The 17,753-nt window shown below is 37.4% G+C and overlaps 1 protein-coding gene across 1 annotated transcript in view; it reads left to right on the forward strand.

The window, feature by feature from the left end:
- The first annotated feature begins 3,188 nt into the window (after nucleotides 1-3,188).
- Nucleotides 3,189-17,753, forward strand: part of RBP1 (retinol binding protein 1) — a 45,265-nt gene continuing 30,700 nt past the window's right edge. Inside the window, exons 1-2 of the mRNA XM_089507755.1 lie at nucleotides 3,189-3,294; nucleotides 3,790-3,968. Of these exons, the coding sequence (XP_089363881.1) occupies nucleotides 3,222-3,294; nucleotides 3,790-3,968 (252 nt within the window). The 5' untranslated portion in view covers nucleotides 3,189-3,221. The remainder of the gene's footprint in view (nucleotides 3,295-3,789; nucleotides 3,969-17,753) is intronic.

Raw genomic sequence — 17,753 nt, forward strand, 5'->3', positions numbered from 1 at the left:
TGCAAACTCATCAATAAGAGTCAAGCACTATTTCCAAGACTACACACCTGTTTTCTTGTGTCTTATTTCAGTATTCTAGCTGTTATCATATCAGCAGAACATGTCAAGATGTCTTGGAATATGGCTCATTATATGCATGATTAACTTGAAATCATTAGGAATTTTTGAAAATGTTCTGAGTTTAACTGAACTGCTTTCTTTAGTATGTCTGTACATTGTTTAAGCCTTTGAATCATAGAATCATAGAATCATAGAGTTGGAAGAGACCACAGGGGCCATCCAGTCCAACCCCCTGCCATGCAGGAAATCACAATCAAAGCATCCCCGACAAATGGCCATCCAGCCTCTGCTTGAAGACCTCCAAGGAAGGAGACTCCACTACACTCCGAGGGAGTTTGTTCCACTGTCGAACAGCCCTTACTGTCAGGAAGTTCCTCCTAATGTTGAGGTGGAATCTCTTTTCCTGCAGTTTGCATCCATTGCTTCAGGTCCTAGTCTCTGGAGCAGCAGAAAACAAGCTTGCTCCCTCCTCAATATGACATCCCTTCAAATATTTGAACAGGGCTATCATATCACGTCTTAATCTTCTCTTCTCCAGGCTAAACATCCCCAGCTCCCTAAGTCGTTCCTCGTAGGGCATGGTTTTCAGACTTTTCACCATTTTAGTCGCCCTCCTTTGGACACGCTCCAGTTTCTCAATGTCCTTTTTGAATTGTGGTGCCCAGAACTGGAAACAATATTCCAGGTGGGGCCTGACCAGAGCAGAATATAGTGGCACTATGACTTCCCTTGATCTAGACACTATACTTCTATTGATGCAGCCTAAAATCGCATTGGCCTTGTTATCTGCCGCATTGCACTGTTGACTCATGTTCAACTTGTGGTCTACTTGGACTCCTAGATCCCTTTCACATGTAGTTTCATTCAGCCAGGTGTCCTCCATCCTATATCTGTGCTTTTTGTTTTTCCGCCCTAAGTGCAGTACCTTACATTTCTCTGTGTTGAATTTCATTTTGTTAGCTATGGCCCAGTTTTCTAGTCTGTTCAGGTCATTTTGAATGTTGATCCTGTCCTCTAGGGTATTAGCTATCCCCCCTAATTTGGATGACTTTCTGACTTTTATCCCATCACCCCCCTCCCCTTTGATACTTTCTTTTTTATGGACATTTTCATTTCATTATTTTTAAAACAAACAAACAAGCTTCACTTATATATACTGACTGATGTTGTTGACCTTCTGGTCAGTTTTTAACTTGTATGTTTTGTTTTGTTTTTTGTCTGTTTGTTTGTTTGTTTTAAATTTTGTATTGGATTTAATACTTTTTTAAGGAGGGGAAGGCACCAGGGATTTTATATGTGCTGTATTTTTAACTTTGTTAGCCGCCCCGAATGTTCTCAGAGGGGTGGGATACAAATAAAATTTTATTATTATTATTTTTATTATACCGCTTCATACCGCCTAAGCAGTATTTAAGCGATTTACAACTGTAAGCTAATTTGCCCCCAACAGTCTGGGTACTCATTTTAGCAACATCAGAAGGATGCAAGCCTGAGTCAAGCTTGAGCCCTTTTGCTGGTCTTGAACTCACAACCTTTATGGAAAGGAATAGCAAGATAATAACAATACATTTTGTTGTGTTTTTGTTTGTTTTTTGTTTTTGTTTTTTTGTTTTTTTAAAAAAGCCTTTCACACTTTTAATATTTATGTGTGAAATTGAAAGATCTCACAACCCTGTATTAGAAGACAGTTTTGAAAATGAATTATTCCAGCGTTTTGAAGGAGGGGGGCTCAAATAAACCATAAAATAAGTAGCATATTCCTCTGAAATGCACATCCCCTGAGATATTAGAATTTGGATTATGAAAACCTTCCAGCCTTCCCTGGGAGGTGGAGGAGATAGCCTTTGTTCAGAAGCATAACAACCAGCATCTTGGATTAGCTAACTCAATTAATTTAACCTTCAGTTCATGCTACACTGAAAACTATTTGTTCTCCCATAGGTTTGTTCAAAAATTTCCCTGTTGTATTCCTAAGTGATGGGAAGACTTTACAGTCTGAAGTGATTCCTTTCAAGCTACAATGTATTGTTGTTGAATAATGCAGTGCAACATGGCGTGTAGTTTTTTTTTCTCCCTTGCTTACTTGCACTGCAGTTAATGGGTTTCTGTGAAGTACTGCTTATTTCTTGGTCTGAAAAGACTTCTCATTCTCTTAACTGGAAGCGTGTTCTGATTAATAAAAATGTGCTGTTTTGCTGAAAATGCTGGGCAATACATGGAACTGGGTATTATCTGATAATACAAGCCTGGATGAATAATAGCTGGCTCTTTTTCAGCCATCTATTAACCGGCTAGTTAATTCTCCCACCTAGTAACCATCATTCAGAGTTTACTATGTAACCATGACCTGAAGGTCAAATTTAGCTATTCAGAGAAGACTGTTCAGTTTCTTGCAGTAGAATGTGGCTAGTTGTCTTTTGCAGCAAAGCAGAGAAAGAGTATATCTACACTTTATACATATAGCAATGCAATGCCACTATAATTGCCATGGGATCAGCCCATGGAATCCTGAATTTGTCATTGGTTGGAATACTTAGAAATCTGTGTTAGAAAGTTCTAATGCTGTAGTTTAAGGAAATCTACTACAGCTTTTTAGCCGAAAATATTAAATACTGTATCTTGCTGAAACTACAAATCCCAGGTTTCTGCAAGATGGAGGTATGACAACTAAAGGGTGAAGTGTAGATACCCTAAGGATATCAAATTGCACCAGAAGGGTCACAATTTGTTCTTGCTGCCATCCCTACCAAGTCAACAAATATGTCCCCTGCAGCAGTATTAAGAACCTTTCTCTATATCAGGAGAAGCCATCTTATTTTTTGTAGGCATATTGGATGGAAAAAGTAATATGGTTAGATTTGATAGCCAGCTAATCACTGGTCTTAACAGCCATTCTATGGAAGAGCAATGACCTATTCCATTTAAATCAAGCCGTTCCTCTGTCATTAGCAAACTAAAAGGCTGAGCTTTGTAGAAGGATTTAAAGGTAACACTTCCAACGGTAATCAGCTTAAATGGACTAGCATAACTGCATGGTCGGAAGAACAGATAAAAGAAACCAGAGCTCAAACTTGCTTCAGCAAAAGGAACTAAGCTGTACGGTATAGAAGTAACACGCTAGGAAAAGGCTTTGATTTTGGACTAGAAAACAAACACGAGTAATGCCTGTGGATTTCAATGGTTATTGGAAAATGCTCAGCAATGACAATTTTGAGGAGTACTTGAAAGCACTTGGTAAGGTTTTTTTTTTCACTTGTCATTTCCTACATGATCATACCTTTATATCTTCTAGCCTTGAGACAGTTATGATTCTTCTGTAGAGTTTTCCATGTATATATCACTCAATTCCTGCTTGTGTGGTTTTTATATGAATTCTTTATTTCACAGTATAAATAAATATTTTTTCTAACTTTCTCAAGGAAAGTACTGAATGAGAAACAGGAATGTCTTGAATAGAAATAAAACTCAAATATTACATTGTACAAACACTGAACACTTTAGAATAATCAACATTAAAATAGAGCTTACTATTATAGCATCAGTGATTCATATGGTACTTTATCAACAAAGAACAGGGCTACTAAGTTCAATATTGAAGGTTTTAACTATACTGAAATTTGGTGGTTTTTTTAATGGCCACTATATAATTCTCAGGGGTTTTCCAGTTCTTGTACAAATAACATTACAGAAATCCTTTTCTTCTTTCTGTCTTTCTCTCTGTTCTTCCAGATGTAAATATTGCCATAAGAAAAATAGCCAATATGCTTAAACCTGACAAAGAGATCATTCAGGATGGAGACCACATGATCATTAAAACGCTAAGTACTTTTAAAAACTACATCATGGACTTCCATATAGGGAAAGAATTTGAGGAGGATTTAACAGGGGTGGATGATCGCAAATGCATGGTAAGAATTAATACAGCAACTGTTGCATGACCAAAAAATAATTTTAGAAATAGGTTTTAAAAAATCTGCCTCACAGTGTTTATAGACACTGCAGTACGACTTTTCATGGAACCTTAGTTTTGTTTTTTGTCATAATTATTTGCCCAGCACCATTAAGTCAGTGCAAACTTGAACATACACTAAGTGTGTTGATGGATATAAAGTAATATTCTGCAATCCTCTTCACATTTCTGGAAGTATGCCTCAGCAGTGTGGGATTTGCTTCCCATATGGATAGGACTTTCCTGTGAAAAACTTTGAGATTTATTTCAATACAATTTAAAAAACTGATGTGATTTCCAGCTATATTTTGATCAATACTGATCACTTTTACATAAAGCAGTTCCTTGTGCCTCGCATAGACTCATCCATTTATGTTGGACTGTGGACAGCACATAATGTTACACGTGTTGAGCAACTAGTGTGGTATAAGTGGTTTGAGAGTTGGGCTATGGACTCTATCACATAGAGGAGGCAAGTATCATTAAAACGTGATTAAAATGTGGTAATCAGGGGAAGATTATCACACCTTCATGTGCTTCTCCCATTCGTGTCCCGTGCATAAACTGTAATAGACGCATCATTGGGTAATAACGGATCGCACTACTAACATGTTTTAATCATGTTTTTATGACACTTGCCTCCCATGTGATAGAGTCCTCTAACCCTGGAGACCAGGGTTTGAATTTCTGTTCAGCCATGAAAACCACCTGGTGGCCTTGGTAAAGTCCCACTTTCTCAGCCTCAGAGAGAGGCAAGCTCCCTCCAAACAAATCTTGTCATGAAAAACTTGTGATAGGGTCACCTTAAGGTTGCCATAAGTCAGAAATTACTTGAAGGGACACAACAGTCACACACAACTAAAGCAGAGCATTTGTCGGCTGTTGGCCACCTTCTGCTAGTAATTCTGAATAGGCCAAGATATAATGTACATGGTTTAAAGAGTTATTTACATCAGAAACAGAATCTTCATCCTTAATAGAAACATACACTACAGAGACTTCTCCCTTATGAGCTTTAAGCTTTTGACAAGAAAACAATATTCTGTAGCTCCTAAGAAATAATACCAATTAGTATCACAGGCTTGCTAATACCAAACCACGTAGCTGAGTCAGAGACTAAACATTGTCCATTAGTTTCAGAGGAAGATGTCCTAAGGCATTATAGGGTTTGCAAGGTACACAAGGTTATTTGGGTGAAGAAGATAACAGAAATGCAAAAGGAATTTAAGGAGTATATCATGTCTGAGTGTTCAGTGCGCTCTAAAAACAAATGAAATTTCCCTCTTTATCTTAAGACAGAAATGGGGAAAAACATAAAATACGATAAAAGGGAAATGTTTTGCTAGACAAGAATGCAGGTAGCTCCAAGTCTATAGATGTATATAAAGGGATTTAAAAAACAAAACAAAAACCTAGATTGAAAGGGAAAGGCAGGATATAAATAAATATTTTATTATTATTATCATTATTATTTTCATAGAGCTACCTCCCATATTGCCCATCTCATTCCTGGTCAGTGATCGCAAGCTCAGACTTCATCATTCAAACATTGGGAAGGTTTGCCCCAGTATACATCTTCAAGCACTTAATTTACCCAATTTAGAGTGATCAATTTGAAAGTCTTTACAACCATTTGTTGCTTTTATTTCCCTGAATAATTTGCTTGGCCTCCTTGTCACTCACATCTATTCCAATCCCTGAATGAAAAAAATTAAAAAGCATTAGTTCAAATAAAAATAATTGGTGGCTCCCATTCTTGCACCCCTCTATTGTGAAAACATTTCATTTCTTCCTGCTCAGTGATCCCTGTTATTCAATCAGTTGTTGGTTGTTTTTACAAAGTTCTAGAAGCCTTTGGCGAGTCAAAATGGTTTGTTAAAAACATTTTGAAAGTCCATCATTGTAGTGCCTACCAGACCACCCTTTTCCATATACATTTTGATACTCACAACAAATCAATTAAGTTAGTGAGACAGGACTTAGGAGTTTAATTGTTATCTATTTTTATATTCTATTGTACTATATTGCTGTTTTTATTGTTGTGATTTGTATTTGTATATTGTATATTGTATTGGGTTGTAATCCCGCCTTGATCCACACTAGCGAGATTCCATGGGAAAATGGGAGTTAAACTAGATTTAAACCAAAGAAATTCCAGAAATGTTCAAAGTTTATCACACATCACAGTTAATGGGAAATAATGCGAAGTTAATACAAACGCAAAGCAGAGAAAAACCAGGAGCTTTCTACTTTTGGAACAAATCTTCCCAGAACAAGTGTTAAGATAAGTGGACTATAATTTCCTAAATTTTCCTTGAATCATTTTTTCAAAGTGACCTAACACTGGCCATTTTCTACTCATCTGGCAGAGCCTGATCTTAGCCACTGGTTTTCTAGGTTTTTAAGAGTATAACATCCAGCTCTCTCATTCTGCTTTTCAACTAATATTAAGGAAGCTATGGAAGTTCTGAACTGCAGTGATGTATGATATATAGTTTGACAAACTGGAACTCAGTCATTCAGGAGTTAGATGCTATTGGATAACAGAGAGACTGTTTTAGGGATTGGAAATGCAGGATCTTCTGGATAGAACTGTGATCTCTGTAAAGCAGGGATGGACAAAGTGTGGTCCAGGGGCAGCATGTTCCCCTCCCAGGATGTTTCTGCAGTGCTCAGTCTCTCCAGAACCCCTGGACCCCCTTTCTCCCAAAAGGTGAATTGCCTGGCTTGGAGCTCTTTCACACAAAGCAATTGTTTACAGCAGAATGAGTCCACTTTAACTGCCATGCCTGTATCCTGTAGAATCCTGCAGTTTGATGAGGCACTAGAACTCTCTGGCTGACAATTCTAAACACCCCTTCCCTAAACGGTAAAACCCAGGATTCCATAGGACGACATCATGATAGTTAATGTGGAATCATAGTTCCCTAATTGTGAAGTCCAAAAAGAACCCTCTAGAAGCCACCAAGGGTAGCAATTCACCTCTTAAATAGGTTGCAGATCCTTCTTGCACTGTTTAGAATTTAAAAATGATCCATTTTTAAAACCTTGGTGTGAATCTCCTGCAATTTATTATTTTGTGTTTGGGAATGGAATTTTTGACAGTCTGCAAAGCCTTCACAGTGTCATGAGAAAGAAATTGGCCTCTGAGTCTGCTTCAGTTCTTCATTTCTGCTCCACAGGGTAAGGTTTTTGAGTGCTCTAAGATCAAGCACTGTTCCTGGATGTCTATGTGACTTCTGTTGTCAAAATCATCCAGGTTTCACTGAGATACCAACAGCATCCCTTCCTGGATAAGGCAGTTCTGACTACAGTAAACGCTTTTGGGTAACTTCCAGATTACCTCTATCTCACATTTGGAGGGAGAAACAGGAGAGGAGGAACAGACAGGAATGTCACTTCCATGAACTTCCTTCAGCACATAATTTTCAACATCCAAAATATTTAATTTGATTTGACTTCATGGGTTTTCTAATTTTGTAAATCGCTTGGATATTTTTGTCTGTAATGGGTGGCAAAAATTCAATAATAAATAAACAACTGAATCACAGATCTGATCAGCAGCTGTACCTGTGATTGCAGTGACTACAGGAAGGTTTATCCTTCTCATAGAAATGCTTTTTTAAGACATTAGGGCCTGTTACAGACAGCCAAAATAAAGCTGCTTCGAGTCACAGTGGAGGTATGATGTTTCAATGATGCATGCGTCCTAAGAGTCCAGAAGTCGCACCAAAGCTACGCTCCAGCTCTAAGGACTGGAGCATGGCTTTGGTGTGGCTTCTGGACTCTTAGGACGCATGCATCATTGAAACACCATACCTCCACTGTGACTCGAAGCAGCTTTATTGTTTCTCTTTTCACTATACATGTTAAAACAGAAGCACTTACTAAAGGAATCCCACTGCTCATGTGGTTGAAATTATATGACTCTGCCGTAAGCCATTTATATTATTTGGAAACTTAGGAATGTGTTGCTAGTGTCTAGGAAAGTAAAATATTCAGTGCCTTGCAGGTCTGGTACCTTACAATATGAAGTCAGATATCTCAGAATCTATTTTTTCTTCTGCTTCATTTCTGCTGATACGTGATGAAGCCAGGTATGATTGGCACCATCACATTTCAGAGTTCTCTTCCTGTGCATGACTTTTTTTAATGGTGCAAAGTATTTCCCCCCTAGTGTCAGGTAATTGCAATGTGCTGTATTATTTTAACATTTATTTAGTGCCAGTGGGTTTGTGATTTAGAGTGATCTGAAAATACTTAAGTACCCAAAATAGTAGAATTACATCTAGTTTTTAACTTTTAAAAAATTATTATTGTCAAAAATATAATTATAGCAGAATGAATTGATACACAGAAAATTTAAAATCACATATAATCAATTTGATCATAAATAGTGCTACTTTTTTTTAAAGAAAATCTGAAGGCATTATCAATTGTGAAAGTATGATGGCATCTGTTGCCCAGTCAGTCCCACTTTGTGGTTGTTTGTTGTTTCATCCAATTACAGACACTTTCTTCTGCCTGGTTTGTTTGCCTCCTTACAAACAAGAGAGAAAATCCATGTTTTATTTGGTAATTTGGTTTTTTGCTTATTTCCTTGTCTTGTTGGTAGATCAATGGAAGGGGAAAAGTATCCACATTTGGACAATACAGTAAAACCACAGAACACAACAGTGGTTTGTTTAATTGTTCCATTAAAACTAGGAATGTAATTCTTCACTATAGAGCTAGCACAGCTTAGTGGTTTGAGGACTGGAGTACAACTCTGGAGACCAGGGTTGAATTCCCAGCTTGGCCACAAAATTCACAGGGAAAGTCAATGGCGATCCTCCTCTGAACAAATATTGCCAAGAAAATCCCATGAAAGGTTTGCTTTTGGGTTACCATAAATTGGGAACGACTTGAAGGCACACAACAACAATAAAATTTTCACTAAGGGCCTGTACAGACAGGCCAAAATAAAACTGCTTCAGGCCACTCTGGATGCATGCTCTTAAATGATTCATGTGTCCTAAGAGTCATTGTGCTGGCGATGCAGAAAGAGAACAAAGAGGGTGACACCCCCAGGCCAGCCCCTTTAGCGCTGCTCTTCCCATCTCCAGGTTCCCAAATCAGACACCCTTTCGTTCCCATTCATTTGCCCCGAATCAGACTAGGGAGGCACAGGAAAACTCACTAAAAAGCCACTGTTTTTTAAAACCGGTTTATCAACCTATAATTCGGGTTTTTCAGGATAATTTGATTCAGATTCGAATTCCAATGGGAACGATATCAGAGCAATGCAGGTCGAATGCGTGCTCAAATGAAAACGATGCACCCATGATTTGCATCCTGATCTGCGTTATAGGCCAGTGGGAATGTGGCCTTATTTTACTAGATCACTGGCATGAAAGTTTGGTAATACAACTTTCTTCAGTTGGATGATGGTTCAGATTTTGATAGAGAGAAGAAAACAGGAAAGAGAGTCTTCATCAAATTAGGTTTGCAAAGGCCCATACCTTGTTTATCTTGACCACAACATTAAATACATTTCCTATAATCTGTTGTAGGAGCATGAGAATTGGTTTGCAGTATTTCCAGAGCAGAAATGAATATCACAACATTTATCCTAAGAAATATGTAAACCATATGAACATGGAAGACATGTGACATGTGTGTTCCTGCATTAAATATGACAGTCAAATAATTTCATTTGGCTTTTAGAAAAGAATTTGAGAATGAATCAGGGTCATTGCCTCAATCTGGTGTTTAAGCAATGCTTAAACCAATATGAATGTAACTCTTGCAGATACTTTTTTCATGCTGTATTTGCTGCTTAGAATATAAATTGAAGTTGTCATAGTTTGCTTGAAATTTCTTCTTTCTATAATGAAAAGTGAACCAGGAATGCATAGTCCCAGGGAAAGGTGGATCATCATGTTTAAGTAGCTTGTTTGTACATTTTGTACAAACCAAAACAAATAATAGTTGACCACAAGGGCCTGTGTAAGAAGGAGCTAATTAGAGAACAAGTCTGCTGAGATTGGTCTTTGATGGGTTATAAGAATTCTTGAAACAGTCCAAGGACCCAGATGCAGCTCTCTTGTAGTCTGTGATTCTGCCCTTAGCATTTATAAATAGTACAAATGAAGGATGCTTCAGCTCTTGGTGTATAGAAGAATATGATTAGTCACTCCTTATATTAACTGTACTGTGTCCATTAGTAAATTCATCAGCCCAAGAGGCATTAGTATTAAACTGAGCTGAATTTTATATTTGGCATAAAAGTTATGTGGTTTATGCTTAATGTATTTTCAATGCAGCCATTTTTGTTTTATTCATTAAATTCCACAGTAATATATTATTAGGATATAAAAGACCCCAGTTACATTACATGAAAAAAGGCGGAGCTTAAAAAAAACCCTAGTGTTTCTGGATTAGACAATCACAGTAAAACAGGATGGCAGTGTCAAAGACACAGTGTGAGCGTGTGTGTGCGTGTGTGTGTGTGCACGCATGCTAAAATTGTCCAGGGAAGTATCATATAATGAGCGTGCCTGTATTCTGAGTTTAACTATTAATTGAGCATGTAGTTAAAGAGAGATAGACTTGGATTATTTATGGTTTGAAAGTGATCTTTATCTAATGTCAAGCCAATAGTTGCCTGATTTTGATTGTGGGAAGCTCAAATCCTTGCTCATCCACAAGGCTCGGACTAAGAGCCTATATGATCATTGCTGTAATTTACAGACTCCCTTAACTCCCTTAACCCATGAAGTTATCCTATCTGCTTGCACAGGAAGAACAAACCAAAGCATGTTAGCTTGTTGGTTTTTGTGGCAGGAAATCCATATGCTGCTCTTCGTCATTCATAGGAGAGAAATCATAGTTTCTTCATTAGTAAGTCTCTTGCATATGTGCTTATTTTCCCAGTTAGGTAATAATGTATCTAATTGTTCTTAATCATAGTTATGAGGATAAAATATAATAAGCAGAAGTATTTAAAAGATGCAGCTTTACAGCTAAGCTAGTGATGAGTACAGAATAACAGTAACATATATTACAGAAATTATTCCTATCTTAAGTAGACTTTGCTTCCACCATTTAACACCCCAGAGTTCCCCAGGACATCCAAATTATTGAGGCTTTGCGGCGGTCTCCCGGCGCTGCTGTTTGCTCCGCAAGGGAGCCGCCACAGCCAAACCGCGCGGCTCCCTTACAGAGCAAAAAAGAAGCTCCAAAATGGAGCTTCTTCTGGCATCGTGCTCATGACGCTGTGAGGCACCAATGGCACACTTGCGACGTCATTAGCGCCACGTGATGTGCGGACGCACAGCATCCGTTACGTCAAGATGGCGGCGGCCATGTGGAACGGCCACCGCCGTTTGTTACGGACAGAGTCCATAACAGGAAGAGGGGCGTCTGGAAGAGATGCCCCTTTTTTAAACTGGGACGTCCTGAGAACGTCCCAAGTGGCGGTTTGTAACCCGCCAGAATTTCTTAAACTGGAGTTGGTGAGAAAAGCATACCCTCCAAAATTTCACAAATAAAAATGGTACCACATGTAGCCAAGCAACATCAGTGTTATGAAGACTGGCAAAGTTATAAATAAGGAACAAAATACAAACTAAAAGAAGCTGCAGAAGTTTGCTTTTGCCTGAATGGGAAAGAGCAAGATTGTGCCCCTTCCCCTCTTCTCCACTTCCCATACTGAGTTAATTGAATTGCTTGCAGCAATTGAAGTCAACTGGCTAAAGGGGGAACGTAAGAGAAGAGAGAAACTGGGACACCTTCTGTCTGAGGTAAAGTAGCTAAAAATATAGGAAGTTTGAGTATTAATTAGGATTGTCCCTGCCAAAGCAGGGCATCTGGAGGGTACAGAATAGGCCAGCATTAAGCCAGTGGTTTCAGATCTGGCATGCTCTCAAACAGCAGCTTAAACAAAACACTCCATTTCCTGGGTTCAGAATTCAGAAAGAAGGCTGATTGCAATAAAAAGGGAACTGTCCATTTCGAAAGTTATTGTTGAACCACAACAAATTTCCAGAATCCTTACCCTTGACTATGCTGGCTTAGGCTGCTGGGAGTTGCAGTTCACAATGTCTGGAAGACCACACAATCCTTGCTTTAAAACTAGGGTGCTTCTGATCTCCTCCTCTGCCATTCAAAAGAGGAAGAGAAAAAAGAAACAACATGAAAACACAATGCTTACCGCAGTTTGTAAATATAGTAGGAATTCATAGTTTTCTCTTATGTCTGAATGGGCCAATCACTATAAATTAATATAAAAATAAAGACATAAACAATGTTCTTGGAACCCACTTTTCCTCTAAAATAAGTGGAAACTTGTTTTCTTTTTCTTCTTTGTTTTTTAAAGGGTTCTTTATTGTTCAAGTAAGACAGGAATAGCTGTGTTTATGCATGCTTGCACAGGGACTGTATGTTACTGTTGAATAAAAATTAAAGTATTCTGTTCACCACTAGAACTAATACACATCACAGCAATGAATGCAAGTTAACCTATGCCACATTTAACAACCAAGTTTAGTTCAGATACAGTTATTTTGCAAATTCAGAGACCATCTTCCTGCTATATTGGAAGTGACTTAACCCACTCTTTTCTTGATGCAGCTGTTAAAATAGATCACTATCTCATTTTCTTCATTTCCTCTACGAATATCTGAAAATGGCTAAATTGCTTCCATCTTAGACTTGATTAGATGATATGCTATTCCTGCAAACTAAAACAAAAGCAGGAAGATTTGTCACAATGAAAGTAGCCAGGGGCTCAGTTGAGGAAATATATGTCCCAAATAAAATCGAGAGGTTCAAATATTTAAAAGAATTGCATCTACTCACAGTTTTGACTCATATATTGTTCTTTGACTATGGCATGCAATCTGGTTACTTAAGCACATTACCCAAAAGGTGAATGAAATATGTAGAAAATACAAATATTATAATTTATGAGTATAAATGAAAATAGTTGCTATAATTTAAACAAAAATGCAACATATCTTACCATAGCAGAGAAGACTGTGCCCAGGTAAACTGTGTGACTATTTATCTGATATCTTGGTGCTAAAGGTTTATAGGCAAAAGGAAAGCCTCTCCTTTCTATTTTTATGGGTTTATATCTCTAAACAAGACTTGGACTAGTAATCCCTTCCGATAGAGAACACCTTGAAATAGAGAAATATCCTTGATAAAGTGAGACACATGCCCACTCAAATGTAATTTGCACTTCAGATTAGTCCCCTTGAATGAATCACTGCAGCACACACAATTCTCATTTCTTTAATAATAATATTTATTAATTTTCAATACATAACACTTAATAAATACAAAAATTTAATCCGTATACTTATATCCCGTGGTTCTTCATTTTCTTTACTTCCTGTCTTCACACTGTTTCTTTGAGTTGCTTCATATTCCTTTTTTTACTTGCTTCTTGCAAATAACTCCTTATACAACCCCAGAATCTACAAAAAGAAAACTTAAAACTATAATATTTTTCCTTCTTATACAGTTGTATAACCACATGTATTCTCCAATTTCTATCTCAAATTTATCCATAACCTTGTTCTTTTTCCTATATATATTTCTATTTCTGGTCCACACCATTTCCTCTTCTTGTGCTATATATCATTGGTAAACCAGCTTTTGTCTCTACACCATCTTTTTTCCAGGAATATTGCAATTTGTCTCCATTCTTTTTCAATATTATCCTTCTTTTTATCTTCTAATACACATGACAGCATATCTGTCTAATTTCATTCAACTTCCATAACCATTCATCTACTTGCAATTTTTCCTTTAGTTTCCAATTTTGAGCTATAATTACTCTAGCAAGTGTTATCATATATAGAATAATTCTCCATAATCTCCTCTCATCCTCTGCCTTTAGATAGTAAGTCATATTTAATAAATATAGTTCTGTTTTTTTATATATTTAATGCCAAATATTTGCTGTATTATTTTATGTATCTCATCCCAAAATTCCTTTACCTTTTCACACTTCCACCACATATGGATCATTGTTCCTTTTTCTTTTTGACACTTCCAGCAATTATCTGACTGAGTTTTGAACATCTTTTTCAGTCTAGCAGGTGTATAGTACCATCTGTTACTAATTTTTAAAAAGTTTTCCTTTAGATCTTGACTTTTAGTCAAAGAGTTTGTTCTTTTCCAAGCTTCTTCCCATGCTATCAGCGGTATATCATGCCCAACATCCTTTGCCCAATCTATCATATATTATTTTATTGGTTCTTTTTCCAGTTCTCTATCACTAAACAAATTGTAGAATTTTGATATTTTCTTTTCTTCCTCTTTCATTATTATCTTGTGTAATTCTGTTAAATTTAATTCAATCCCCGTTGCTTTTATGTCTTCTTTAAATCTGCATCTCAATTGATAATAACTATACCAATTAATTTCTTTTTTTCTTTGACTAATTCCTCCTTAGATTTCATAATTATCTCTTGTTTTTCATTTTTCTTAACTATATCTCTGTATTTCAGCCAGTATTCTTTTTGATCCATCTATTAGCGAATGCTTCTTGAGTTGATACTCATCCTGGTATTTTATAATAGAACTTTGTTTTAATTACATTCCATGTTTCTATTAGCGCTCTTCGTATTGGATTATTATAAAAGTCTTTGTGCACCTTAGCTTTATTTTACCAAAGGTACGCGTGCCACCCAAAATGGAGGTCAGCTCCTTCCAAGTTTAATATATCTTTTTCCTCCAGTTTAATCCAATCTTGTATCCAGTAATACTAGCTTTTGAAAATATTTGAAGAAATCTCATGTGGACATTTTCTCTAAAAGTTTGCAGTAGAATCACAATGTATTCAATTTTATTAAAACATCATATATTATGGTAGAATGATTTTCACTGTAGGCATTTACTTCCTGTGATTTACTTTACAAAACTATGTTGCATATGGAAAATAGATTGATTTGCTTTTTTCCCCATGTTTCACAAAACATTTTCTAATTAAACTGCATCAATTGGTGGTTATTTTGTCATTAACCAACTAGAATCTTTTACTCTATAAACTTTTCTTATAGTGTTTGATTTTAAAACTTTCCTCCCTGATAAACATAGTTTCACTGTACCCTTGCCCTCAGAATGCAGAGGTGACCATAGTCTTCAACAGGTATCCTTTCACACTACACAATTACAATGCTATATTCAACTTTAACTGCAATTTTTTACCTATGAAATGTCTGGGATTTGCAATCCCAGGGAAGATCATTTAGAATTCTCAGCCAGGGAACTCTATAGAGGTTTGATTCTTTGTTAATAGTCTTCTTGAATGAAACAAGCAGTGATTTTGGCAATTCTCTTCCTGCTATAAGAAAGTCTTCAAAAACTGCAATTTTCAAAGAATATTCACAGTTCAGTGCTTATTCTGTGAGACAGAGCAGGACACAACATTTTGTGCATGGAAAACACACAAGATATTGATTTCCAGGCAAAAATGTCATTAGCTAATTTTACATAGAATATGTCCCTAATGTAAAGATATTTGTCAGTCCAGGATTCTTCTTCTCGGGGTTTCTGGACATTTCAAAAACATATTATTATTAATTTTTTGCCATTTAAAAATATTTTTGAATATTTTTCCCATCCCTAGAGCTTTAGTGCTTCACCAAACTACAAATTCCAGGATTTCATAGGCTGTTGCTATGATGGTTAAAGTGTAATATAGCACAATATTTGTGTAGTGTGAAAGGACCCCAGAGTTGTGGTCCCTGTGAAACTGTGGTGGTATCTGCATCTCTCATCCACTGTAGCCCTAAAATTGTGTTTTACAGTCTGTTAAGGGATTAAAGTATTCACAGAGGAGGATGTGTGTTTGCAGATGGCACAGTACACCCACCTAAAACCCTGGCTTCGTCTTCAGGCATTTCATCAACAGCCCAGTTACACAAACTCTAATGCTGGTCAAAAGATATGCTGTTTTCTAAAGAAAGCTGGCCAAGCTGCTTACAGAAAGTGAGAGCTAACAGGAAAACATGGCAGGGAACAAGCACAATAACTGGAACAGATTCTGTGCTCAACTACCCCATTTTTCTTCTTGTATGCTTCCATCTGTTTCAGTAGCCTCCTTTGTGATTTCCATGGGTCTGAGAAAAAAAACAGAGCCTGTTACAATGTTGCATAAACCAAGATTTTTTTTTAACAATGAAAAGCTGCAGTCTTGCACACAGTGTTACCGCAGTGAGTGAAAGGAATTAGGAACAGCTAATCGCTTTTACATCACAAAGTACAATCATGGGTCAAACTAGTTTGGGCAGTTTTGGCATGGGGGCCAGATCCAGGTAATAGGGGAATGACACCTGGATGGAATATTGCATCTGTCATTCCAGGTGGACTCACGAAATAGTCTGGGAAAAGTGGATCCTTTCAGTGGCAGGTTCTGATGTCTGGATGAAGATCTATGCTAACTAAGCCTTTTCAGCTGTAGCCAATAAAGTTCTGTCCTTCTATATTCCAATGAATGCTGGTAGCTGTTATTTGCCACAGCAGAGCCAAAATCCTGCTGCTGGATCCACATATGTTTTGCCACATGAATGAGCAATATTTCCCTGGAGAACCTTTATGCTAGTACTTGCAGCCATCAGGAAATTGCAGTACTTGCAGCCATCAGATAATTTAAAGCTGTGTTCTCTAGAAGAGATAGAAGAACAGGCAGGCACAGTTCCAGGCATTGGGGAAAGGTCCTCCCTCCAACTGTTGTGGCTTTGAAGGGAGATAACAGCAACCCTCATCTGCTGGCCTTAATCTGCTTCCTTAAAACCATCCCCTTTTCCTTGTATGCTGTGTCTTTTTAGATTGTAAACCTGAAGGCAGGGAGTTGTCAAATTGAGAATTGTAAACTACTTCTGTAAAGCACCATGTACTGATGGTGCTTTACAAATAAATAAACAAAATGTCGGCTCTTGTTGTTCATGTTTTTTTTAAGCAACAACAACTGCGTAATGGTCAGTCTCTGTAGTGTCTCTGTAGTGTCAGCTTTGCATATTGAACTCCACCTTCAAGTCTTTCCTCTGTTATCATGAAGGTAAATTCTAAGTGACTGGCATGATACATTTTGGCTTAATTATGTTTGGTCTATTCAGTTATTTGCTGACACTCATAAGTATAGCAGAAGTAGCAGGGTAAAAGCTATCATCAAAAGAAAAAAAGGGAGGTGGACCCAAATAATTATTGCCCAGTTAGCCTGGCATCAATAGCCAGAAACATTCTACAGCAGATGATTAGACAGATTAGACAGATTAGGAACCAATGCTGTCATTACTGAGAGTTAAGATGGGTTTCTAAGAAATAAGTCATGTCAGACTAATCTGATTGATCTCTCTCTCCCCAACCCCCTCTCTCTTTGATATTGTTATAGGCTTGATAGTTGAAGGAAATCCTATGGAGGTAACATATCTTGATTTCAGTAAGGCTTTTGACAAAGTTCCCATGAAATTCTTGCAAAGAAGCTAGTGAAATGTGGCCTAGACAGTGCTACTGTTAGGTGGCTTTGTAATTGGCTGACTGACCAAACCCAACGGGTGCTCACCAATGGCTTCTCTAATGGACTAGTGGAGTGCCTTGGGGTTATGCAACATCTTTATGAATAACTTGGGTGAAGGAATAGAGAGGTTTGCTGATTGAATTTGCAGATGATTCTAAACTGGGGAGGGGGGTTGTGAATTCCCCAGAGGACAGGATTAAAATTCAAAATGGCTTTGACAGATTAGAGAGC

This window comes from Sceloporus occidentalis, unplaced genomic scaffold (assembly GCF_023333645.1).
Source record: "Sceloporus occidentalis isolate IW3139 unplaced genomic scaffold, rSceOcc1.0.p SCAF_2, whole genome shotgun sequence".
Lineage (NCBI taxonomy): Eukaryota > Metazoa > Chordata > Lepidosauria > Squamata > Phrynosomatidae > Sceloporus > Sceloporus occidentalis.